This window comes from Mastomys coucha, unplaced genomic scaffold (genome assembly GCF_008632895.1).
Source record: "Mastomys coucha isolate ucsf_1 unplaced genomic scaffold, UCSF_Mcou_1 pScaffold15, whole genome shotgun sequence".
Taxonomy (NCBI): Eukaryota; Metazoa; Chordata; class Mammalia; order Rodentia; family Muridae; genus Mastomys; species Mastomys coucha.
Window position 1 is genome coordinate 144,611,755 of NW_022196897.1, and position 23,256 is coordinate 144,635,010.

Genomic DNA, 23,256 nt, shown 5'->3' on the forward strand with positions numbered 1-23,256 from the left:
CCAGGGCAGATATTCTCTGCTTAGCTCCCTACTGTATCTTCACTAACAGGGATCTCATACGCAGAATTTGCCTGAATGTGTCTTATAAAAGATAGATCCATATGTTTCCAAAAAGATTACCAACACATTGAAAGGGCAAAATCACAGGAAAACAAACATGTGGTCAGCCAGTGAAAAATGTGGGAGAAAAAAAATTCTAGGGCAGGGCTCTGGAGTAATATCAATATTTAAAGATTAGGCAGGGGAAGAGTCGAGATAGGTGAGAGGTAGCCTGAGAGGTAGAATTAAAACAGGCTGATGAACTGGAACTGAAGAACAGCTTTCAAGGAAGAAACGGAAAGACTTTGTTTCTTTTCTCTGAACGAATGCCCTCTTGTTTGTTTCTTCGTCCCAGGAGACCCAAGCAGCTCCTCAAGGAGCCGAGAAGCAAGCAAGTGCTCTCTGTCTGGGACAGGGGGTGGTATCTCTGCAGATGGTTCTCAAGAGCACGCAGAAAACAAAACAGAAGGGCAACTCCAGTGCACAGGGAGCTTGGCTGCCTGCAGTTGGTGTTTCCCTGCAACACAGCACACAGGGCTCTCACGGGAAGCCTTTGAGTGGGGCAGCACATTTGTGAGCCAATACTAGGATCACTTGAGCCACAGCAGAGAAGTAAGGGACAGAAAATGAAGATCAGCTCACAGGACGGGTATACTCCTGTGGGAACTTAGAGCTCAGTTCCCTCAGGAAGCTACAGAGGTTCCACAATGAGCCTATTTGGGGAGCAGAGGTTATGAATTAGCATTGTTGAACCTTTACCAGCTGTAGGTTCAGGGATGTAGTGGTAGTTACCCGGCACATCCAGCCTATAATGCTCTCAAAATGTTCCTGTGGTTCCAGAAAGCTGTTAGACACACAGCACAGGCACTGACATGACGGTAAGGAGCCAAAGTGTGCTTGGTAGCCGTGCCTAGCAGAATGTCCCCAGGCTCCAGTGTCGTTTGTTACAGAGGCCTTGGCACAGGCCCCAGAGACTAAAATGAGAACCAGATCATTTGGCCCCAAGCTACCCCCAGTAGCTTCTATTAGCACTAGCTACTGACCATGGGAGAAGCTGGGCTAGGAGATCTAACAGCAGCCCACAGACCAAAGGAAACCCCTCACTCTGGAGACTTTAGATGAGGGGCTTTCTGAGTGTAGGTACTAAAGGAGAAAAAGTTAGGGAAGGTGCTAATGTATAAGGTGGTAATTTAGGGGCTTGCTTCTAACACTAGAAGTTGAGAAGCTTTAGGGAAGATTCTAGAATGATAGGCTATAAGGAGTGGCACCCGCTGTCTAAGCTTTGAATGTACTGCTGATCTCCCAACCAAGATGGATGACCACATCTCCCACAGCTGGAGCGTATACCCTGACCTGGCTTTTGGCTAGGAATTCTGCCAGTGTGACCACGTTGTTGATTTTTATGGGGTAGTGGGGAGCCTCCTGGCAGAGAAACAGTTCTCAGGGAAGAAGCACCAGGAAAGGAAGGTGTGGAGTGGGGACATTCTAAAATCAATATGGCCCCTGATGGCATATTTGCTCTAGAACATAGAGCTGTGGCTGGTCCTGGGAAGAAGGGCTATTTAGAAAAACATAAAAAGCTGTTAAACTTAAGTCCCTGCCATACAATACCAAATCATGTTGGCTTGGGGCTCCGAACAATCAATATAAACTAAAAAAAAAAAAAAAAAAAAAAAAAAAAAAAAAAAAAAAAAAAAAAAAAAAAAAATCTGTCTGCCAGGACAGTGGTGTCTTAGAGTTTTACTGCTATCAATAGACACCATGATCAAGGCAACTCTTATAAAGACAACAATTAATTGGGGCTGGCTTACAGGTTCAGAGGTTCGCTCCATTGTCATCAAGGTAGAAATATGGCAGCATCCAGGCAGGCAAGGTGCAGGAGGAGCTAAGAATTCTACACCTTCATTTGAAGGCTTCTAGCAGAATACTAACTTCCAGGCAGCTAGAATGAGAGTCTTATAACCCACACCCACAGTGACACACCTACTCCAACAGGGCCACACCTTCTAATCCTGCCACTCCCTGGTCCGAGCATATATAAACCATCACAGCAGTGCTGGCACAGAATCTTGGAGTTCTGCCTTTGTGGAAGGACTCCGTAAGGCAGGGGTTCTCAACCTGTGGGTCATGTGAAATGTCCCTTTCACAGGGTTTGAATATCAGATATTTATATTTCAATTCTTAACAGTAGCAAAATTACAAAGTAGCAACAGGAATAATTTTATGATTGGGGGTCACTACAACGTAAGGATTTTATTTATTTATTTATTTATTTATTGGTTTTTCTAGACAGGGTTTCTCTGTATAGCCCTGGCTGTCCTGGAACTCACTCCGTAGACCAGAACTCAGAAATCCATGTGCCTCTGCCTCCCAAGTGCTGGGATTAAAGGCATACGCCACCACTGCCTGGCTAAGGATTTGTATTAAAGGGTTGGAACATTAGGAAAGTTGAGAACCACTGATGGCAAAAGGGCCTGAAGGATTCTGGGAGAAGAGGTTTTTGCAGACACATCTGGTAGGAAAACTGGGAGACTCTGGGCAGGAAAGGGAATGACCATTCCAACCAAGGGAACCAAGGGAGGTTCTCAGTAAGGAAGCAGAAGTAAGGCCCAGGGGAATTTGAACTGATAACAGTCCAACCTGCAGGCACCTCTGGGTGTAAAAGCAATGGGTGCTCTTCCTGGAAATTGGGGAGCATGAACTATGGCCCAAGGATGGAGCAAACTAAAACCTGGGTTTCAGCAGGGTAAAGTAACTTCAAGTTTCTTTCGTGTGTGTGTGTGTGTGTGTGTGTGTGTGTGTGTGTGTGCGCGCGCGCGCGCGTGTGCACGCACGCACCATGGTATACATGTGGATGTCAGATGACAACTTGCAGGAGTCAGTTCCTTTCCCTGTGGGACCTGTGATTGAACTTGGGTTGTGAGGGTGTCAGTGTCTTTAACTGCTCACCATCTTGCTGGTCCTTTGTTTACTTACCTTTTTTTTTTAAAAAAAAATGCAAAAAAAAAAAAATTGGCAGAGACAGGATCTCAGATAACCTGGCTAGACTTCATCTCACTGTGTAGCCCAGGTTGGCCATGAACTGTAAGATCTAGATTCTTTTGCCCCCACATTCCAGGTGCTGGGATGGCAGGCATGCGCCACCACAGTGGACTGCCACCAGTTTCTTCTTCTTCTTCTTTTTTGTTTTTGGTTTTCGAGACAGAGTTTGTCTGTGTAGCCCTGGCTGTCCTGGAACTCACTCTGTAGACCAAGCTGGCCTCAAACTCAGAAATCTGTCTGCCTTTGCCTCCCAAGTGCTGGGATTAAAAGCATGTGCCACCACCACCCGGCTTGCCACCAGTTTTTTAAAACATCATATAAATAAGCCATCCTTTAAAGTGTGGTGTTAAAGCTTAAAAGAAGAAAGAAAGAAGGAAGAAAATACAGCAATCAAGAAAACTGAAAACTAGAGCTGTCGTGGCGTAAGTACTTGCTTGAGGATAGGGCCTTCCTGGCAGGAATTCAGTCAAATGTTGAATCAGGCAAAGGATAAAATGAAGACTTGATCCAGTCTCAAAAAATTGCCTCCTATATCCTCTCCTGTATCCCAGAAGCTTTTACAGAATGCACTCCAAAACAAGGAGTAAAACATAAGAGGCTGGAACAGGAGGATGGCTGGGAGTTGGAGGCCAGCGTGAGATACAAAGAGATGATTAAAAACAAACAAACAAAAAATGGAAAACCACCCCCCCAATTCCTCATAAAACCTACAACAATCAAAGCAACTCCCCTGAAAAAAACCCAAGTTTAGAAATAAAGGGCGTAATAGAGGGTGTAATTAGGAGAAACCACATGAGACAGAAGATGGGGCCATCATGCAATGAGAAGTAAGTGATGGAAATGCAAGAATTCAGGATGACAGATGTGCTGTAGCTGCAGGGGCTCCTACCAGGCTGGGGCGTCTGCAAGCAGAAACAATACCATGCCACTTATGGTGGTATAGTTAACGTTTTTGTTTGTTTGTTTGTTTGAGCATTATGTAGCTGAGGCTGGCTTTGAACTCATCAGACACATGAGGCTGGCCTGGAAAGGCTAACCTGTAACCCTTACCTCCCCAGGGATTACAGATGTGCACCAACAACCCTGCCCCACCTGAAACTGTTTTTATAAGAGTGAAATAATTGAGGGATGGCTAAACAATTAGTGGAGAGTTTGGGGTTCGGTTAGCAAAAAGCACAGCTACAGGGTCCTTGGCAATGGGATCCCCTTAACTTGCAGAAAGAGGAGCAGAGGCAATGAGCATGCCTAGTGCTTTTCTGTTAAAACTAGTAGTTGGGCACATCAAACTACTCCACGCTCACCCTACTTGCCAGAACTTGGTAACATGGTTATATCTAATAAGATGACCACATTAGAGAGTTAGGTCAGAAAAAGGAAGGGGAATACACACACACACACACACACACACACACACACACATATATATATATAATCACATCAGTCAATAATTAACAGTCAATTTCTCAGTATTTGAGATTTTCCTGAGAGGGAGTTGAATTGTAGACTTTGTTCAGTAATAATGCATACTGAAATATGCAATTTTTTTCTCTTTTTTGGTTTTTTGAAACAGGGTTTCCTCTGTATAGCCCTGGCTGTCCTGGAACTCACTCTGTAGACCAGGCTGGCCTCAAACTCAGAAATCAGCCTGCCTTTGCCTCCCAAGTTCTGGCATTAAAGGCGAGCACCTCCACTGCCTGGCTGATCTATGCAATCTTAAGTAGACAGTTTGATGAATTTTTTACAGGGTCATTAAATATTCATTGTTGGCTGCCACGCCTAGAAACTGAAGTTAGTAGTACCCCAGAGTTTGGAGTTTGACTGGGCCCTTGAGGGCCCTGAGTTCCATCCCTGGAACTTATTGGGTGAAGAGAACAGACTTTCATGCATGTATCTTGGCACGCTCCCACACCCATCACGCATTAATAAATAAATGAATAGAAAAAGACGAGTCAAAGGGGAAAGAGATTAGCTTAATATGATCACAAAACTAAGGGCTAGATCTGCAAGGGGATGCAGAGACCAAGGGAGGGTAAGGGGACAGGGAGGGGCGGAGTCCAGCCCAGTGTGGGTGGAGCCTCCCCCCCCCCCAGTTAGAGCGAGGGGCGTGGTTACGCCCCACGTTCAGAGCTGGGGGCGGGGCTCCTGGCTAGCCAGTTAGCGGGAAGAGGCGTGGTCCCACGGAGACGTTGAGGACCAGCTAGAGCTGCGGTTGGACTTTAGGCCTGGGTCAGCGGGGAATAGAAAGCCGCAGAAGGTTCTGGAGCGCCAGGAGCGAATCAGAGGCAGAAACCAGCGAGTCCTCCCGTAAGGAGGAGACTTCCGGACGCTTCGGGGCCCAGAGATTCACACGCTGCCCGGGCTTCGTGACGCACTCGGCGTCGGGGCGGGGCCGGCGCTAGCCAAGATGGAGGCCAACGTGTTCCGGTTCCGAGATGCCCGCTCCGCTCCGGATCCGGTGCTGGAAGCCGGGCCAGTGGCCTTCGGCTCGCAGCCGGTACCTCTGGTGCTGGACAACGGGTCGTTCCAGGCTCGGGCCGGGTGGGCGTGCCCCGGGCCGGACCCGGGTCCGGAGCCGCGCCTGCAGTTCCGCGCCGTGTGTGCCCGCGGCCGTGGCGGGGCGCGCGGCGGACCGGGGCCGCAGGTGGGCAACGCGCTGGGAAGCCTGGAGCCTCTGCGCTGGATGCTGCGCTCGCCCTTCGACCGCAACGTGCCTGTCAACCTGGAACTGCAGGAACTGCTGCTGGACTACAGCTTCCAGCACCTCGGCGTCTCCTCGCAGGTGAGGGTCGGCTGGGCGGGGCGCACTCGGTTTCAGCGGTCACGCCAGGCTGTCAAGTACTGAACACGTGTGTATCGGCCTTGGGCTAGGAGCTAAGGGTGCGCCACGATGTCTTTATCTTCCAGAGGATGGGCTGTCCTAGACACAGTGTGCAACAATCCAAATGAGATTAGTTTTACAAGCACCCAATCCGATCCTGGAAGTATATTGAAATAAAACCAACATGGTTTATTAGTTAACAGTTTAGCTAAAGCTTGACTTAAATAAACTTGAAATGAGCCGGGCGTGGTTTCACGGCTCGTTAATCCAGGCACTCCGTGTGCCGAAGCAGGCAAATTTATGTGAGTTCAAGGCCAGCGTGGTCTACAGAGTGAGTTCCAGGACAGCCAGGGCTACACAGAGAAACCTTATCTTAAAAAAACAAAACATGCCGGGCAGTGGTGGTGCATGCCTTAAATCCTAGCACTTGGGAGGCAGAGGCAGGTGGATTTCTGAGTTCGAGGGCCAGCCTGGTCTACAGAGTTCCAGGACAGCCAGGGCTACACAGAGAAACCCTGTCTCAACCCCCCCCCCCAACAAAACAAAACCAAACCAAAAAACAGACACAGACATAAACTTTTACAAAAAGTTTAAATTGACCATGTTATTTTGGCTTTCCAAAATAACCTCCAGTAGAGATGAAATGTATTCTTTAAAATGGCTTGTGAGCATCTTTTTAAAGATGTATTATTTCAAAGTTATATGTGTGAGAGTGTTTGTGTACAAAAGTGTAGGTGCTTTAGGCCAGCGATCTTCTGTGTCTGGAGTCAGAGGTTAGGTGCTGGGAAACAGACGTGGGTTCTAATGTGTTCTCTCTAGTCCTCATGTGTGGTCCTGAGTGTGTCCCCCTTCCATCCCCGCCCCCCGTGTTTTTTAATTAGAGGTCAAAAGTAAATTCAGCCCAGCAGTAAGGATTTGGGGTTATTTTTCCATTTCATGCATGCTTCCATTTGTCCGTTCGTGGGTGTCTTTCCAAACAGGGCTGCGTTGACCACCCCGTAGTCCTGACAGAAGCCGTGTGCAACCCTCTCTACTCCCGCCAAATGATGTCGGAGCTGCTTTTTGAGTGCTACAGGATCCCGAAGGTCGCCTATGGGATAGACAGCCTCTTCAGTTTCTACCACAACATGCCCAAGAACGCCCTTTCCAGTGGCCTCATCATCTCATCTGGCTACCAGTGCACACACATTTTACCTGTCTTGGAAGGAAGGTGAGCTGTCTTGTGGCCTTGTGTTGGAGAAGCATCGTTTTAGGACTTCCTGGAAACACGGACTGTAAATGGGGGAATAGTTAACATGGTATCTGTCCATAGTAGATATTCAGTAAACATGGTTGGAGTAAGTTATTTGATGATACTTATTCCTCTCTTTAAAAACTTTATATGTGTGTGTGTGTCTGACTTGAGAGTGATTGTCTGTCTGTCTGGACTTGAGAGCCCTTGGTAGGCGTCTGGAAGTCAGAGGACAGTATAAGGGCATTGGTTCTCTGTTTGCACCATGTGGGTCTCAGGGATTGAATTCAAAAGTCTAAAGGCTCAACAGCAAGTGCCTTGACTGCTGCGCCATCTCTCTTTCTCTCTTAATTGAATCATTTAATTTAGACCATCTTAGTATTCTGGAGTTAGTTTTTAATTAAGAATTTTTGCCGAAACAAAAAACAAAAAAACCTTACACTTCAAGCTCTTTAATTCATATTTACCATACCTTTATTTTTGGTTATATTGCCTAACACATACTAGGCAATTCTGGAACTGTTTATTAGAATAAAAGGCAGAGATAGTTGTAGTCTGTTTAGTTTTGTCTTTTTTTCTTGTGTGATGAAGCTGGCTAGCATTGTGCCCTTAAAGGTTCCCCACATTGCCTGAAGGGCTGTGTGCCACAGGCAGTGAGCTGCGGTTCTAGAGCTAGACGCTTGGGTTTGCAGCCCTATGAAGATGAAACTCTAGTCCCTTGCCTAGCCAGCATGTATGTGTTATTTGTCTAACTGTGAAGAGAAGTAGTTTTCAGGAAGCTTGTGAAATCAGACTCTTACGGCCCAGAGCAAAGAGCCTTGGGATTGTCATGCTTGACCATTTTTTTCTTTAAATTATTATTTCTAGGCTACTTGATCCCAGGAGCCCCCAGATGTACACACTTGTCACATGACACCTAGACATCCTATTGAACTGTTTTTTGTTTTGTTTTTTGAATTGTGACAGGGTCTTTACATAGCCCTGAAATTCACTCTTTAGACCAGGCTGGCCTCTGCCTGTGTCTGCCTCCTAAGTGGTGAGATTAAAGGCATGTGCCACTACTGGCATAAACCACTTTTCTTTGGTAGAAGTTAAAGGGCCACGTGTCGGGATATGCAGTAGAAATTCTGGTGTTAGGTAAGAGGTTGCACAAAGGAATCTCCCTGATGTAGAGTTTTAATTGTCCTCACCCTCCACTAGTCCTCCCCTTTGTCTGAATTAAATTCTCCTCCTTTCCCAAGATGGTCTACATTTTGTCTTTTATGCTGCACAGAATCTCAGTGTTGTTTTTTTACTACTTTCGTGTAGGCTTGATGCCAAAAACTGCAAGCGCATCAATCTCGGAGGAAGTCAGGCAGCTGGCTACCTGCAGCGGCTTCTCCAGCTGAAGTATCCAGGGCACCTTGCAGCCATCACGCTCAGCCGCATGGAGGAGATCCTGCAGGAGCATAGCTACATTGCGGAGGACTACGGGGCAGGTGATGCAGTGGGACTTACTTCAGTTTTCCAGCTCTGTTGAGCTTAGAGGACTCTACAGTGTTATCAGGGTGACGTCTGCTTGCTCGGTGTCCACCTCCCCTTTGGGTGTCTACTTGGTGAGATTATTAAGTAAGCTGATTGTCGTAAGTAGGGTGCCATCACACAACATAGCTTTTATAATTTGCCTCCATGGAGTGCAGTGTTTCAGGACAGCTAGGGCTACACAAAGAAACCCTGTCTCAAAAAGCCAGAAAAAGAGTTTGAGACCAGTTGAAATTGCTTTACCTCACATCCTTAGAATGATGTCAGAGTCCCTCTCAGTCTTCCATGTATCTGAACTTTTATTTTTAAGTCAGAGTCTCCTTATATAGCCCAGGCATCTTCCTGCCTTAGCCTCTAAGTATCTCAAACTTCTGGTTTATTTGTTTGTTTGTTTGTTTGTTTGTTTGTTTGTTTTTTCTGAGACAGGTTTCTTTGTATATCCCTGGCTGTCCTGGAACTCAACCCTGTAGACCAGGCTAGCCTCAAACTCACAAAGATTCACCTGCCTCTGCTTCCCAAGTGCTGGGATTAAAGGTGTGCATGGCTTGCCCAGGGTAGAGGTAGGAGGATCAGATATGCAGGGTTAAATTTGTGTCACAGTGAGTTCAAAGCCTGAAAAGAGTGTATGAGACTCTTGTTTCAAAGAAAGAAACCTGGCAGGTGGAAGGACGGGTCAGAGCACTTGCTGCTTTTGCAGAGGTCCTGAGTTCAGTTTGGAGCACCCAATATTGGCTCACTACCATCCCTGATTCCAGTTTTGGGGATCTGCTGCCCTCTTCTGGTTTCAGTGGGCATCGGGCATGTACACATTAAGTGCCCTTAAATATACATACACAGTAAATGTTTAAAAAGACAAAAAATAAAAAAATAAAAAAATAAAAAAATCACACAGGCATACATAAAACCCAACACAAACAAAAAAAGCAACAAAACAAAACAAAACAAAAACAAATGAAGCCTAGTCCTAATTGTGGTTAAAAAAAACCCCATAGGACATAAAATTTACTATCTGCCTTTTTTCGGTACAAAGAAGCTGGGGAGATAGACATGGAAAGAAAATTTGTGGGTGTGGGCTCCCTTTTCTTTCTTTCTTTTTTTTTGGTTTTTTGTTTTGTTTTTGAGACAGGGTTTCTCTGTGTAGCACTGGCTGTCTTGGAACTCACTCTGTAGACCAGGCTGGCCTTGAACTCAGAAATCTACCACTGCCCAGCAAGAAGAGGGCATCAGATCTCGTTACAGATGGTTGTGAGCCACCATGTGGTTGCTGGGGTTTGAACTCAGAACCTCTGGAAGAGTTAGTCCTCTTAACCACTGAGCCATCTCTCCAGCCCCCCTTTTCTTGATATGCTTTTTTTTGCTTTTGTTTGTGTAATCTTAGCTCACAAACATATGTAATCCCAGATCCAGGGGAGCTGATGCCCTCTTGTGGCTTTCATGAACATTACATGCATGTGGTGCCTGTACAAATGCAGGCAAAACACTCCTGTACAGAATAAGTAAACAAACCAACCAGCATTTGATTCTGTGAGTTTCCCTTTCCAGTGCTGCTGCTGTGTCTGCATCCCATGGGTTTTGATACATTTTTGTTGTTATTGAATTTACAAATATTTTCTAATTTCTTCAAGCCTGCTTCTTTGTGTGATTCTGTGATTTATCTTTGGTTTAGTCTATTATAGTGAAAGAACTTTGATGTTTGCAAAACTTGTTTATTGCGTGACCTGAAGAGTGTGCAGTATTGCATGACCTGAAGAGCGTGCGCTGTGCTCTCGTGGCTCTAGTGTTCAGGTGTCCTTTGGTGTCTGGTGGTGATGGTGGCCAACACTTGATCACCGCCTTCTACTAGTTCTGCTGATGATTGGGAGAAGTGTGTGGCTGTGGCTGGGAGTGGTGGTGACACCGGCATTTCTCCTCTGTTCTGTCACTGAGGACCAGACATTGGCAAGGCAAGCACTTCTGTTTCTGAACTGTGTTCCCAGCCCAGGTCTGTTGGCGTGTGCTGTCAGTTTCCGGCTTTGTCTTGTTAGTTACATATGTAACATGGTCACAGCTTCCTGTCAGCTGACTTTTTGTCATTGCGTAGTGTATTTCATTTTATTTCTTTTATTTTTATTTTAGACACACCTTTAATCATAGCACCAGGGAAGCAGAGGCAGGTGGGTCTCTGAGTTTGAGGCCAGCCTGGTCTATTAGTAAATTCCAGGCTAGCCAGGTATCCGTAGTGAGATCTGTCTCAAAATAACATTTTTAACAAGTCTCCCAGCTTTCTTTTGAATACAGTTTACATTGGCATCATTTTCCTATCATTTATTAAGCAACAGGGTCTCATGTGGTTCAGACTAGCCTTGAATATTTGAGGACAACCTTGACCTCTCAATGCTTCTGCCTCCACTTCTCAAGTGCTAAGGTTAGGGGCAGTGCCACCACCCCCTGCTTGCATCCCGTTACCTCTGATCTACTTTGTCAGTGTCATCAAGATGTGCTTGTGGTGGTGTTATAATAAACATTCCTTACCCTGTCCATTGGGCGGCAGCCTGCCTTGTGCTCCTCAGTAGCATCCTGTGTGTGCTGGACCGTTTGCAGTTAGTGTATTTGTGTTTGAATTTGCCATTACTATTTTATTTTTGTCCTTTTTTCTCTGCTTTTTAGGTTATTGGATTTCTTTTATTTTTGAGGCAGGCTCTCATTATGCTCGGGCTGGCCTGGAGCTCACTGTATAGTTCAAGCTTGCCTTGAACTGAGAGATCTGTGAGCTAACCTGGGGTTAAGGGTGAGCATCACCAAGCTCAGCTAGGCTTCTTTTTTTTCTCCCCCCTTTGCGCCTGTATTACTTAGGTGGTTACTAGAGAGTACAGGAAAGGAATGCATAGCTTTTCCTCATCTGTGTAGATTCAGTATTGGTCAGGGTAGCAATGTTAGCACTTGACTTCTTTGTGCTTCTTTGTCAAAGTGTCTCCCATATTAACCCTGTGAACACTGGGAGCCGGTCAGACAGTGATGGTACTAGTTTTAGTTGAAGTTATCAGACAAGTTTTAAGGGACTGTGGCAGTCAGCTGGTGTGTTTGACAGCCTTTCCTTCGCTCCGGCAGTTCCAGCTTTCCTGTGTGGTTTCTGTCTGGAGACCCTCAGTGCAGGTGTGTGTGTGCCTGGGTGTGTTCAGAGGTTCTGGGTGCATCCGCTCATGACTGGCATGGACACAGGGCTTTCACTCTCTAACGCCCACAAACTGTTTGTTTGAAGAATTGCAGAAGTGGCAGTGTCCTGATTACTATGAGAACAATGTCCACAAGATGCAGCTCCCATTCTCCAGCAAGCTCCTGGGCAGCACACTGACGGCCGAGGAGAAGCAGGAGCGGCGGCAGCAGCAGCTGCGCCGGCTGCAAGAGCTCAATGCCCGGCGGCGGGAGGAGAAGCTACAGCTGGACCAGGAGCGGCTGGAGCGGCTGCTGTATGTGCAGGCAGGTGCTGTCTGTGGCTGGACCCTGGCCTTGTTCTGCAAGGTGCCTCCAGGATGTTCTCCTGTCTGGTTCCCTTGGCCATAATGTGCATTGGCTGTCCTGTCACCTTGAATTAGGGAGTCCCGACACCAGAATCCAATGATTAACAAGCACAGCAGCAGATGCCTGTAGAGAGCTGGGGACTCAACTTATATTTATTGATTTATTTTCTTGTTTTTGAACTTTTCCATGTAAGTGCAGCATGCACAGATCTTAGGGTGGGCCTTAGGGTGGATCTCTGTGAGTGTCACAAAGTGACACACGTAATGTCCCTGCTGCCAGATTGAGGAGCAGTGTTGCTGTCACCTCCTCTCAATGACTCCTTCCCACTCAAGGTGGCGGCATCTTTGATGTCTGTCACCATAGATTAGTTCTGCCTAGTTAGACGGTGCTGAAAGCGGTGTGTGATGCTAGCAGGCCCAGACAGTTGGAGAAGAGGACAGGTAGGAGTCTGGTGGGGCTGACTAGGGCCCCCGTCTGCATTTCTGCTGGCTTTCTAGCTGCCTTCTTCTTAGGGTGACTGCACTGCCTGTCTTTGAGAGTGGCTTGTGACTGCTCTGGTTTTAGGAGCTCCTAGAGGAAGGACAGATGGACCAGTTTCACAAAGCTCTGATAGAGCTGAACATGGACTCCCCAGAAGAACTGCAGTCCTACATACAGAAGCTCACCTTGGCAGTGGAGCAGGCCAAACAGAAAATCCTGCAGGCCGAAGCCAACCTGGAGGTGGATGTGGTGGACAGCAAGCCAGAGGTGACTGGGGCCTGGGGAGGGAAACCCCTTGGGCCCTTAGGCTTGGTGCCAAGTGCCTTTACTCACCAAGCTATCTGCTCAGCCTTCAGCTTCTTTTTTGTGAGATGGGGTTTCATACAAGGCCTACACTGGCCTTGAGTATAGTATGTAGCCATGATGACCTTGAACTTCTAATCCTCCTGCTTCTACCTCCCCAGTGCTGGGATTTTCAGTGTGTGCTGCCACCATGACCAGCTAATGGGGTGCTGGGAGTCAAACCTGGGCTCCATGTTTGCTAGACAAGCACTCTACCATTCAAGCTACCTCTCCAGCCATTGAGTTAGCTTGCTTTAAACTCTTTTATTACTGGTATTTTTGGAACAGTACCTGGGAAAAGTCGGGGTTGGTGCTATTTGATGCTGGGTATAGGGTAGTGTGCCCCCATGATGTAACATCTGTGTTTGAGTCAGTGTGGACTTGCTCTTAGAGACAGGCTCCCAGCTAGAGCTCCATAGCTCAGTGCTAAGTCCTGCATTCCTGCCTCCACTGACTGCTCTAGCGCAGGCTTATAAACCTTTTCTGCTGATGACCTCATTGTACCTAGAGAAAGGTTTACATAATCCCAGGTGTAGATACAGTTCTGCCATTTACTAAATGAAAGCATTATTGTATGCTGATGAGAAGTGTGTGCTTATTCTTATATAGGCATTAAATTCTGGGTAAGTGTTGATACTGTGGGATGCAGAGGAATCTTCAATAGTTGTACAGTGGTCAATGTTGAGAACTCCTCTGGGGCAATGTACAACTACATTGTCTGTTCAGTGCATTCATCCATTAACATGTTCTTAAGATGTGAAAGTACTTGCAGGGTCAGATATAGGCAAGGGGCTTTGAATCCAGAGGAAATATAAGCAGCTGAAGATGGGATCCGGGCAGTTGGGGAGCTGCTTTTCTTGTTTCTTTCCCCAAGTTATGTGCAGGTTCCCATCGGATAGTCACATGCTGAGCTCTCATCAGCATTCCTCAGGGGACTTCTGCATCTTGTGTGTGCCTTGGACACGCCAGGTCTTTGTGGCCTTGGGAAGACTTACATGTATTTCAAAGCTTGTTTTAAGGGCTTTGGCTCCTCAAGCGTGAGTACTAAGTTTGGATCCCCAGTACTTGGGCAAAAATTGGGCATGGTGGAATGTGCCTGAAATCCTAACCCAGGGAGGCAAAGACAAGGATCCTTAATGCTCTCTGGCCAGACAGTCTAGCCGAGCCCGTGAGCATCAGGTTCAGGGAAAGATCTTCAGAGAGTTAGGTGGAGGGACCAAAGAGATGGTTCAGCTTTTCAGAGCATGCTCTTCCAGAGGGCCTGAGTTCAGTGTTTGCTATCCACATTGGGTGGCTCACAACCACCTGCCTCTCCAGCTTTAGGAATCTGATGGCTCTGGGCTCCTTGGGCACATGGCCACACATGCACACAACCCCACACAGATATAGACACACATTGTTTATGTGTCTAAGTAAGTTGGAAACAATAGAGGAAGACACTGGCCACATATGTGTATGGTTGTATGCACGCACACACGCGCACACACACACAGGTTGCTCTTTGTTTAGCAAGTTGGATGCAGTAATCTGTCACCAAATCTTGAGCAGTCATTCTGTTGTTGGAGGCTGACTGCTGGTGGTGGAATGAGCTACAGTTCTCAGTCCTGATGAGTTTAGCCATGACATTCACCAACCTGTTCTGCCTTTTAGTGTTGGCCACAGTGTAATTCAGTTAGAATAAAGTGAATAGTGTGGGCGCTGCAGGGACTAATGAATAGTGTGAAGCCCGGCTGTGGACTGCAGGCTGAATTAATAATACAGCTAGCCAGGAGTTTGAACCAGCATTCCCTAGCATTCCAATGTGGTCCCTGAAGTGCCGAGTTGTTTATTCTCATGAGAATGTTGTAAAGACTAGATATAACACTTTGGTAGTATTCTCTCTCTCTCTCTCCCTCTTTCTCTTTCTCTCTCTTTCTCTCTCTTCCTCTCTCTCCCCCATCTTTCCTTTCCACTCCCCCCCTTTTGGTCCCTTCCACTCTCTCTCTTTTCCCTTTCTTGAGACAGGGTCTCACTCTGAAGCTCTGACTGGCTTCAAACTTCCTCTTGCCTCTGCCTCCTGAGTGCTGGGATTAAAGGTGTGTGCCACCACACCTGACCTTCTTTTTGTTTTTAAGGTGTGTATGTGTACGTATACATGCTATAGAACATAAACATGAAGGTCAGAGGACAATTTTGACAGTTAACTTTTTTCTTCCACCATGGAGGTTTCAGGAATTGAACTCAGGTTGTCAGTTTTGTGGCAAGCCCTCTTCCCCTTTGAGCCATCTTGCTGGTCCTCTGTTAGTCTTTTGTTAAATCATGTTGTCCCCACCTCCTTCCATGTGAATTGCTTTGAAGAGAGTTTAGTTTTCTGCACAGGTGTTTGGAACATTGGGTGAGATGAGACCCCCATCCGATTCCAGGGTCAGATCAGAGCTGAGGTTTGCTGGTGATCAGATCCCCTGGTGTTTGCTTATCTGTCTGTCCTGTCCTCAGACCCCTGACCTGGAACCGCTGGAGCCCACCCTGGAGGATGTGGAGAACATCAATGATTTCGAGCCTTTGTTCTCAGAGGAAACGCCTGAAGTGGAGAAGCCACCGGTCACCACAGTCCAGGTTTGACTACTGTTACCAAGACCACTAGTACATTTGATGCTGTTTGCAGAAGTGACTGGCCCAGTCCGATTCTCTGGGAGCTTGGAAAGCCCAGTTGTGCTCTCAGTGTCAGTCAGGGGCTTTTCCCCTGGTGGATGGTTGAGGGGCTAGCACCACCCCTGATATGAGCACTGCCAGTGACTGAGGTCTCCAGACCTGCACACAGGCTCTCGGGTTTTTCCTTTACGTTTTAGCTAGTGTCACCATCCTTGCTGGGGTCTCTGCTGCTTGTTATGCTGGTAGCAGGAAGATAAGCTGACTGAACCGGAGCTCTTGGTAGGAGGGGATGCTCACCAGGGTGAGCAGAGACAGGGTCTGTCCCTCGGGGCCACTTGCTGCACTTCAGAGTCCCCTCCTGCAACTTGGGGCACAGGCACGACACAGCGTGTGGGGATTTGTCACTTTGTGAGCAGAGGTAGAAGGCGGAGTCTTGAAGGAGGAGAGCTTAAGACGGGTGGTTCTGGCCTGAATAGGGAAGCTAGGCTGGAGATGTGGTTTGAGAAAACTGACAGTGAGCGAATGATCATTTTAGTCTAAAACATCTTTTAAACCTTGGGTTTGAAGCCCGTGTTTAACTTGGCAGCGTATCATCAGCTGTCTGTTGGGACAGAGAGGATCCGTGCTCCAGAGATTATTTTCCAACCGTCTCTCATAGGAGAAGAGCAGGCCGGGATTGCAGAGACCCTCCATTACGTCCTGGACAGGTGAGTGGGTGACACCACCTCATCCTCTCCAGAGCCTCTCCCTGGGTTTTACATGGGAGAGGTGACTGATGGGAACCGGCAGATCTGAAAGCTCTCCCCATTGCTAGCTGTATGCAGGTAGTCTGCCCGCTGACCCAGGCCTGCAGGCAGAACAGGTCCAAGCCTTCATTTGTGAGCTCTACCAACTTAGCCTTTGAGTCCTGGCCAGGAAATGGCTCCTGGCTTTCCTGTGAAACTTGCCATTGCTAAAAACCAGTGATCACTTTATTTGTGTGTCATTGAGATGGGATCTCCTATGTATTCGGCAGCCTTGAACTTGAAGCTTCAGAGAAGCTGGGATCATAAGTGTAGACAACGTACCCTGCGAGACTAGTGGTTTTTATTTAATCTTTTTTTAATTATGGGGGAAGTATATACATATGGCCTGTAGTGTGGAGTTGTGAATGGAAAACAAAGATACTGGTTTTGTTTCTTTTAATTTGAGTTGACTGTTGTACCAAGAGCTTGTCTTTCTGGGTCTTTGTTCATTGTGTTTAGTAGCCAAGTTGGTGCATCCTGTCTCTCCTAGGTACCCAAAGGCCATTCAGGATACTCTGGTCCAGAACGTTTTCCTCACTGGTGGGAATGTGATGTACCCAGGCATGAAGGCCCGCGTGGAGAAGGAGCTGCTGGAGATGAGGCCTTTCCAGTCCTCCTTCCAGGTACTGACCACTGTCCCCCCACACTGTGACTGGCATCGCAGGCACTGACTGCTTGATTAGTGTTGGCTGCCAAAGTCACCATGTAAAGACTGGATTCTGCAATTCCATCATCCACTGCAGAGGCTCATTTCTGGCCTTGTCTTTAAGCCACATTCAGCTTATGTGGGATGGCAATCCTGTTTGTATATTGTTTTGCTGTTCTATTAATTGACAATATTGAGCATAATCTGAAATCCAAAGAGCATCCTCAGCAAAGGGATTCTCACTCCTGCAGGCAGAGCTCTAAGTCTTCCCATAGTGAGTGCTTCTCTCTGACTGCTTACTCTAAGTCTTCCCATAGTGAATGCTTCTCTCTGACTGCTTACTTGTCTCTGGACAGGGTCTTGTTTTTCTGGAGTAACCAGGAAGATGCTCTGGCTCCTCTCTGCATAGCTGTTGCTTTAGGTCGTGTGGGACTATGAGGGAAGGGAGCCTGAGCCACAAGTCATGTGACAAATTTACATTTTAGGGAGGTAGTGTAAGGTCAGCTTGAACTAATGAGTGAATTCAAGCCAGCCTAAGTTACATAGACTCATTCTCAAAAATTTTCAAAAGGAGCGGATGAGATTTTTCACTAGATTAGGAGTGATAGACAGGCTTGAAGTGGAGGAAACCACACTGTCTCAGGATGTGGCTAGCACTCAGGGAAAAGGTAAGAGGCCATTAGGAACTCAAGGCTACCCCTGGGAGAGCAGGGGACACCAAGGATCCAGCCCTCACAGCAGCCTTTAAGGGCGCTTGGGAGCTGGAGGACATCTCAGTGGAGTTGAGGAGAAAGACAGCTGGAGGAGGAGGGACAGCAGTGTTGACACCAAGGAGCGGCATCACAGACTGTGAGCCTGTGCCTTACTGAACCTGGCAGGGCGGCTGAGGAGGAAGTTGTTGGGTAAAAGGCTCTTGAAATGGTCACACTCTCCACTTGGCAGTCCCAGAAGCCACCTGCGATGCTGTGAGAGCGAGCCTCGTTGTAAGAGCGCTGCTGTGAGAGCGAGCCTCGCTGTGAGAGCGCTGCTGTGAGAGCGAGCCTTGTTGTAAGAGCGCTGCTGTGAGAGCGAGCCTCGCTGTGAGAGCGCTGCTGTGAGAGCGAGCCTCGCTGTGAGAGCGCTGCTGTGAGAGCGAGCCTCGTTGTGAGAGCGCTGCTGTGAGAGCGAGCCTCGTGAGAGCGCTGCTGTGAGAGCGTGAGAGCGAGCCTCGCTGTGAGAGCGCTGCTGTGAGAGCGCTGCTGTGAGAGCGAGCCTTGCTGTGAGAGCGCTGCTTCTCATGCCCCCCTCACCCTGTCCACCCGCTTCCTGCTTCAGTTTGGTGGGATGGCAGTGAGTGTCACAGCAGCAGTAGCTCGTGTCCTGTTATTTTACAGTTACTTTAAAACACTGTCTGTCTCAGGCTGGGCTGGGGCTCAGTGCACAACATGTGTCTGGATACTTGAGGCTGGGAGCTCAGTCTCTAGTGTGATACAAACAGGGCGGATCACATTTGTTTTGCTGGTTTTTACTGTCTTTGTTATTTTTGTGGTGCTGGTGGAAGCCTAGAGCCACGTACATGCTGTGCAGGCACTCTACCTGGTTATCCGTGTCCCAGACAATTTAAATGAGCTAAAGTGAAAATAGGAAATAAATTGTAGGGCCTGGAGAGGTGGCTTGGTGTTTAGAGCATTTTCTGCTCCTGCAGAGGACCTGGACTTGTTCCCACCACCTGCATGGCGGCTCACAACTGTCTGTGGGTCAGATTCTTGGAGATCCACCACTTCTTCTGGTCTCCATGGGCACTAAACATGTAAATGCTACACAGACACCCATGCAGGCACATGCATACACAGCCTGTGCAACTGTGTGCTCTTTCTGAGAGACTGTGCATGCTGGCCTAGCTTTAGAGGGGACAGAGATTGCTCTCACAATGGAGGTATCTCTGGGCCTTTCTCTATGCTTCTGAGGATGGACAGATGGTTGTGACTGAGGCTGCAGAACCTTCCCGACTGGGCCTGGAGCCCCGGTAGGAGATACTTTTTTTTTTTTTAAAGATTTATTTTATTTATCTTATGTGTATGAGTACAGTGTAGCTGTACAGATGGCCGTGAGCTATCATGTGTGGCTGCTGGGAATTGAACTCAGAACCTTTGCCGGCCCTGCTCCCTCGCGCCCCCTTCGTTCCAGCCCGCTCACTCTGGCATAATTCACTGTAGCTGTCTTCAGACACACCAGAAGAGGGCGTCAGATCTCATTACGGGTGGTTGTGAGCCACTATATGGTTGCTGGGATCCAAACTCAGGACCTTTGGAAGAGCAGTCAGTGCTCCTACCCACTGAGCCATCTCACCAGGTCCTCAGGAGATACTTTTTTAAGAGTGCATCTGCTTCTTTTTCCAGGTTCAGCTTGCCTCAAACCCTGTGCTGGATGCGTGGTACGGTGCCCGTGACTGGGCCTTGGATCACCTAGAAGACAGTGGAGCCTGGGTCACCAGAAAGGACTATGAAGAAAAGGGGGGCGAGTACCTCAAGGAGCATTGTGCCTCCAACACGTACGTCCCCATCCGCTTGCCTAAGCAGGCCTCACGTGCCTCAGAGACCCAGACTTCCGGGAGAGGCCCCGGCCCTAGCGGAAGTGGAACTGGTGATCAGGCCTAGCCGAGGGGATGCCAAGATGCCCTTGTGCTTCACCCTTGCCATGAAGGCAGTATTCGGGACAAGGACATGTTGCTGCCTGGGTTTAATAGCCTTGTTTGGCTAGTGACTGGATTTCTCCTTGGAGCCCAGCAGAGGACAGCAGGTGATCTACCTCAGTGAAGGACACAGTGGGCTCTGGCACTGAGAACCGTGGACAAGCTGGGGCAGTGCTTCTCTTTGTACTAGAAAGCCTTTCTTTGTTGTTGTTGTTTTTTTTTTTTTTTTTTTTTTTTGGTGTTTGGTTGTTTTGTATTTTTGTTTTTAAAGCTCTGAAGTTATCCATGTAGTGTTTATTCTTCTGTGTGTGTCACTGTCCTGTGACTGCCTAGAGTGTGCTGCTTGTGGACATGGCCCTTGCAGAAGTCCCTACAGTGGGAAGACCCACCCCACCCCTTGACCCCATCCTCTGACTGGTGCCTGTCCTGAATGGAAGGTGGCGCTTGTGCCCAGCCTTTTAACTGTTGCTTTGCTGGGAATGCTCCCACACTGTGAAACCTGGCCAGAGATTTTTTTTTCTTCTGTTTTGTGGGTTTGTTGGTAATGCACCCTTTTTAGGCCACTCTGCAGAACTGATGGCAGAGAGCCACCCCAGGGCCTTTCCATTTGGCTGTGCCCCTCCCCCAGGCCTTTATAGTGTGGCCTTGACCAGGTAGCTGCCCCTCTTCTGCTTTTGCTGCTTTAGGCCTGGGGTCTCAGTGCAGCTCAGGCTGGCGTCACACTCAGGCTTCCTGCCTCACCCTTCTTAGTGACGCACCACACACTCTGCCAGACGCCATCTATTATAGATTGTTGGTAGGATTGTGAACTCTCAGACACACCCAGGAGCTAAGCCCAGTGGCTCCAGAGCTCATGGCACCACAGAAGCCGCATGTTCAGATGCCAAGGAACTCTGCATGCTGCCACGGTGCACCCACCACACAGCCTGTTTCTCCTCCGACTGGGAGACTGCAGGCCTGAAGGGGCGGTGTGTATAGGCGGGGTAGAAGACCCTGGTAGCTGACCCATGAGTTCCTAAGGCATTTCCTATTGAGTCATTGGCAGTGCTAGGCTGGGCCAAGGACTGATAGGATGGCAGAAAGGGCATGGACCAGTCTCCATAGGAGAGATGTATTCATAGCACCATCCAGGGTAAGAGGTGGTACTGACCACTGGCCATCCAGCCTTCCTTCTTCCGTTTAAATGAGATAGCCTTGGAGGGCAGGCAGGTGGTGAAGGGTCCTGTGCAGGTGAACCTGGTGCTCTACACAGCGCAAGGGGCGGTAGGCTGGAATGCTCAGGTTTTAGGTGGTGATCAACACCGGAGGAGGAGCTGAGGGAGGGAAGGGGCTGAGCTCCCAGCACTCTAGTTTTGTGTCCTGTGAAGCATGTCATGATCTTTTACCTTCAGCCTCCAGTTGGCCCTTAGAGAATCCTGCCCGTTCCCAGAGCTAGCCAGGAGTTTGCTACCTGTAGCCTTCATAGAGTGTTCACCGTGTACCGTGGGCCTTAGACTCTGGCTGGTCCTTTGTGAGCAGTGACATTTCTCCCACGATTGGGAGTTACGCAGGGCAGAGGGCACCTTGCCTTACAGAGCTGTGAAAGAAGAAACATCTTGATCTGTCCTCTACCTGCTCTTTGGAATTTGTCACCACAGCCAGGAAGCCAGGTGGGAAGCTGGTAAGCCATACAAGAGAACATAACTTGTCCTCAGCCCAGGGGACATCAGCAAAGGCTCACCAAGAACTGGTGTGGTGAGAAGCAGGAGAGATGGGCCCTGCATGTCTTGGCAGGCAGTCAGCTTCTGTCATTGTGACTGGTCTATGGGCCCTGTAAAAGTATCGTGGACCGTGCAGTGCTTATCCTGTGAGTGGCCTATTTTACCTAGCATGGTGTCACAGATGGCAAGACATCCTGAGCAGCAGTCGTGTGTATTGTCTCCTGTCTCTTTCCCTTGTCCCCTCCCTTGCCCCCTTTTTTTTTTCTTTTAGGAATGGTCCGGCAGCCATTGGCTGGCCTAGTACTATGTAAACCTTGTTGTCCTGAAGCTTGTGGCAGTCCTGCCTCTACCTCTGGAATGCTGGGATTGTAGGCATGAGCCACCACTCATGTCTGGCTGTTGCATGCTTTACCTATGTGGTGCTGGGCGTGTAGGGCTCCTCTGTCTTGGCTGTTATAAACATTTGTCGCTGTAGACCTCCTTCGGCAGTGGGTGCTGGATGGGGTATGAGCTGGACTTGAGTGTCTGAGAAACCTGTTTACAGAGCAGCAGCCATCTTTACATCCCACCAGAAGGCCCCAGGTTCTGGTTCCACATCTTCATCAGTTCTTACTTTTCAGTGTTTGCCTGGTGGTTGACGGAGTTGACATCTTTCCCAGCACCTGTTGGCCATGTGTGTGTCTAGGAAGTTTAATTTCCCAAGGTTTTGTTTCACTTGCACAGGGTTCTGCCTCTCTGCCAGTGCCTGGTGGCTACACTGCAATGACGGCCTGTATCCTCAGCTGCCTACAGCCCAAATCCAGCCCATCCTATAGCACTTCACACTCGTGTAAGGATGTAAGGCCTCCACCCCAGCCTGCTTGGTGTTAGTGTGCTCACTGCTGTCTGTTCTGTTAATACTTTCAGTCACTTGTCTTCTAGAAGAGTCAAGGTAAGTAGATCTGGCAATTTAAAATATAGATAGGAGAGTGGGGTTCCCCAGAATGTTCCAGAAGATGAGGAAGGGACCTTCTTCCCCTCTGGCTGCTGTCTGGCTTGGAGAACCTTTTAGAATTCTTGTTTGTGTTTCTTTTTGTTTCCCACTGCTAGGAATGAACCAAGGGCCTCGTGCTGGCTAGGCTCCACCTCTGAGCTACACTCTCAAGCCCTTGGAAGTATGGAGATAGAGTAACTAACTATCTGAGAGCTATTTCTCAGCCTTGTTCAACAAGAGGACTGAGTCCGGCTGCCTGGATCTTGCCAGCCTGGGATGTGTTGATGAAGACATGGCCAATCTGGGTTTTTCTTTCTTTATCAACCATCCCAACCTGGGTATCACCTGGCACATGGAGGGGCTTGAGGTTGGTGGACCAGACAAATGTCAGGGAACTAGTTTGGTTTTTTAGCTCTGGCTGTCCTGGAACTCACTCTGTAAACCAGGCTAGCCTCAAACTCAAATCCACCTGCCTCTGCCTCCCAAGTACTGGGATTAAAGGTGTGCGCCACCACTGCCCGGCAAGGAACTAGTTTTAATCCTGCTGGGTAGGGCGCTTTCCCTGCTCTTCCTATGCACCTCTATGGGTAGCAGTTTGCCCTAGGTTCACAGGTGGTGATGATGGCTGTGAAACTGACAGCTGGATCAGTAATTGCCAAGCCTGATGGTTGCTAGAGAGAGCATTGCAGGCTGGGGGCATGCTTGGCTCAGTAGTAGAGTGATTGCCTTGCATGCAGGAGGCCCTGATTTCAGTCCATAGTAACAACAGAAAAGAATGTCCAGTGTCTGCCTGGAGCCCTGTTGATAGCACCCTGTCAGCCCTTGAGACTGGTATAGGTGTTGTCAGATGCTAGAGTACCATGTACGTAAGCACAGAGT

At 48.3% G+C, this 23,256-nt stretch overlaps 1 protein-coding gene across 3 annotated transcripts; it reads left to right on the forward strand.

The window, feature by feature from the left end:
• Positions 1-5,217: 5,217 nt before the first annotated feature.
• On the forward strand, positions 5,218-22,195 carry Actr5 (actin related protein 5). 3 transcript variants are annotated; one of them, XM_031372591.1, is made up of 9 exons: positions 5,218-5,860; positions 6,880-7,109; positions 8,439-8,608; positions 11,890-12,107; positions 12,714-12,896; positions 15,447-15,566; positions 16,170-16,309; positions 16,878-17,010; positions 19,412-22,195. In XM_031372591.1, the coding sequence occupies exons 1-9, from the start codon at positions 5,486-5,488 to the stop codon at positions 19,667-19,669; spliced, it is 1,827 nt and encodes a 608-aa protein (XP_031228451.1). In that variant the 5' UTR covers positions 5,218-5,485; the 3' UTR covers positions 19,670-22,195. The 3 variants fall into 3 exon arrangements, 2 of the variants coding, with proteins under 2 accessions (XP_031228451.1, XP_031228452.1); XR_004119005.1 differs by having other exon boundaries at positions 5,219-5,860; positions 16,261-16,309; positions 19,412-19,538; XM_031372592.1 differs by lacking the exon at positions 19,412-22,195 and having other exon boundaries at positions 5,219-5,860; positions 16,189-16,309; positions 16,878-16,973.
• Positions 22,196-23,256: the final 1,061 nt, after the last annotated feature.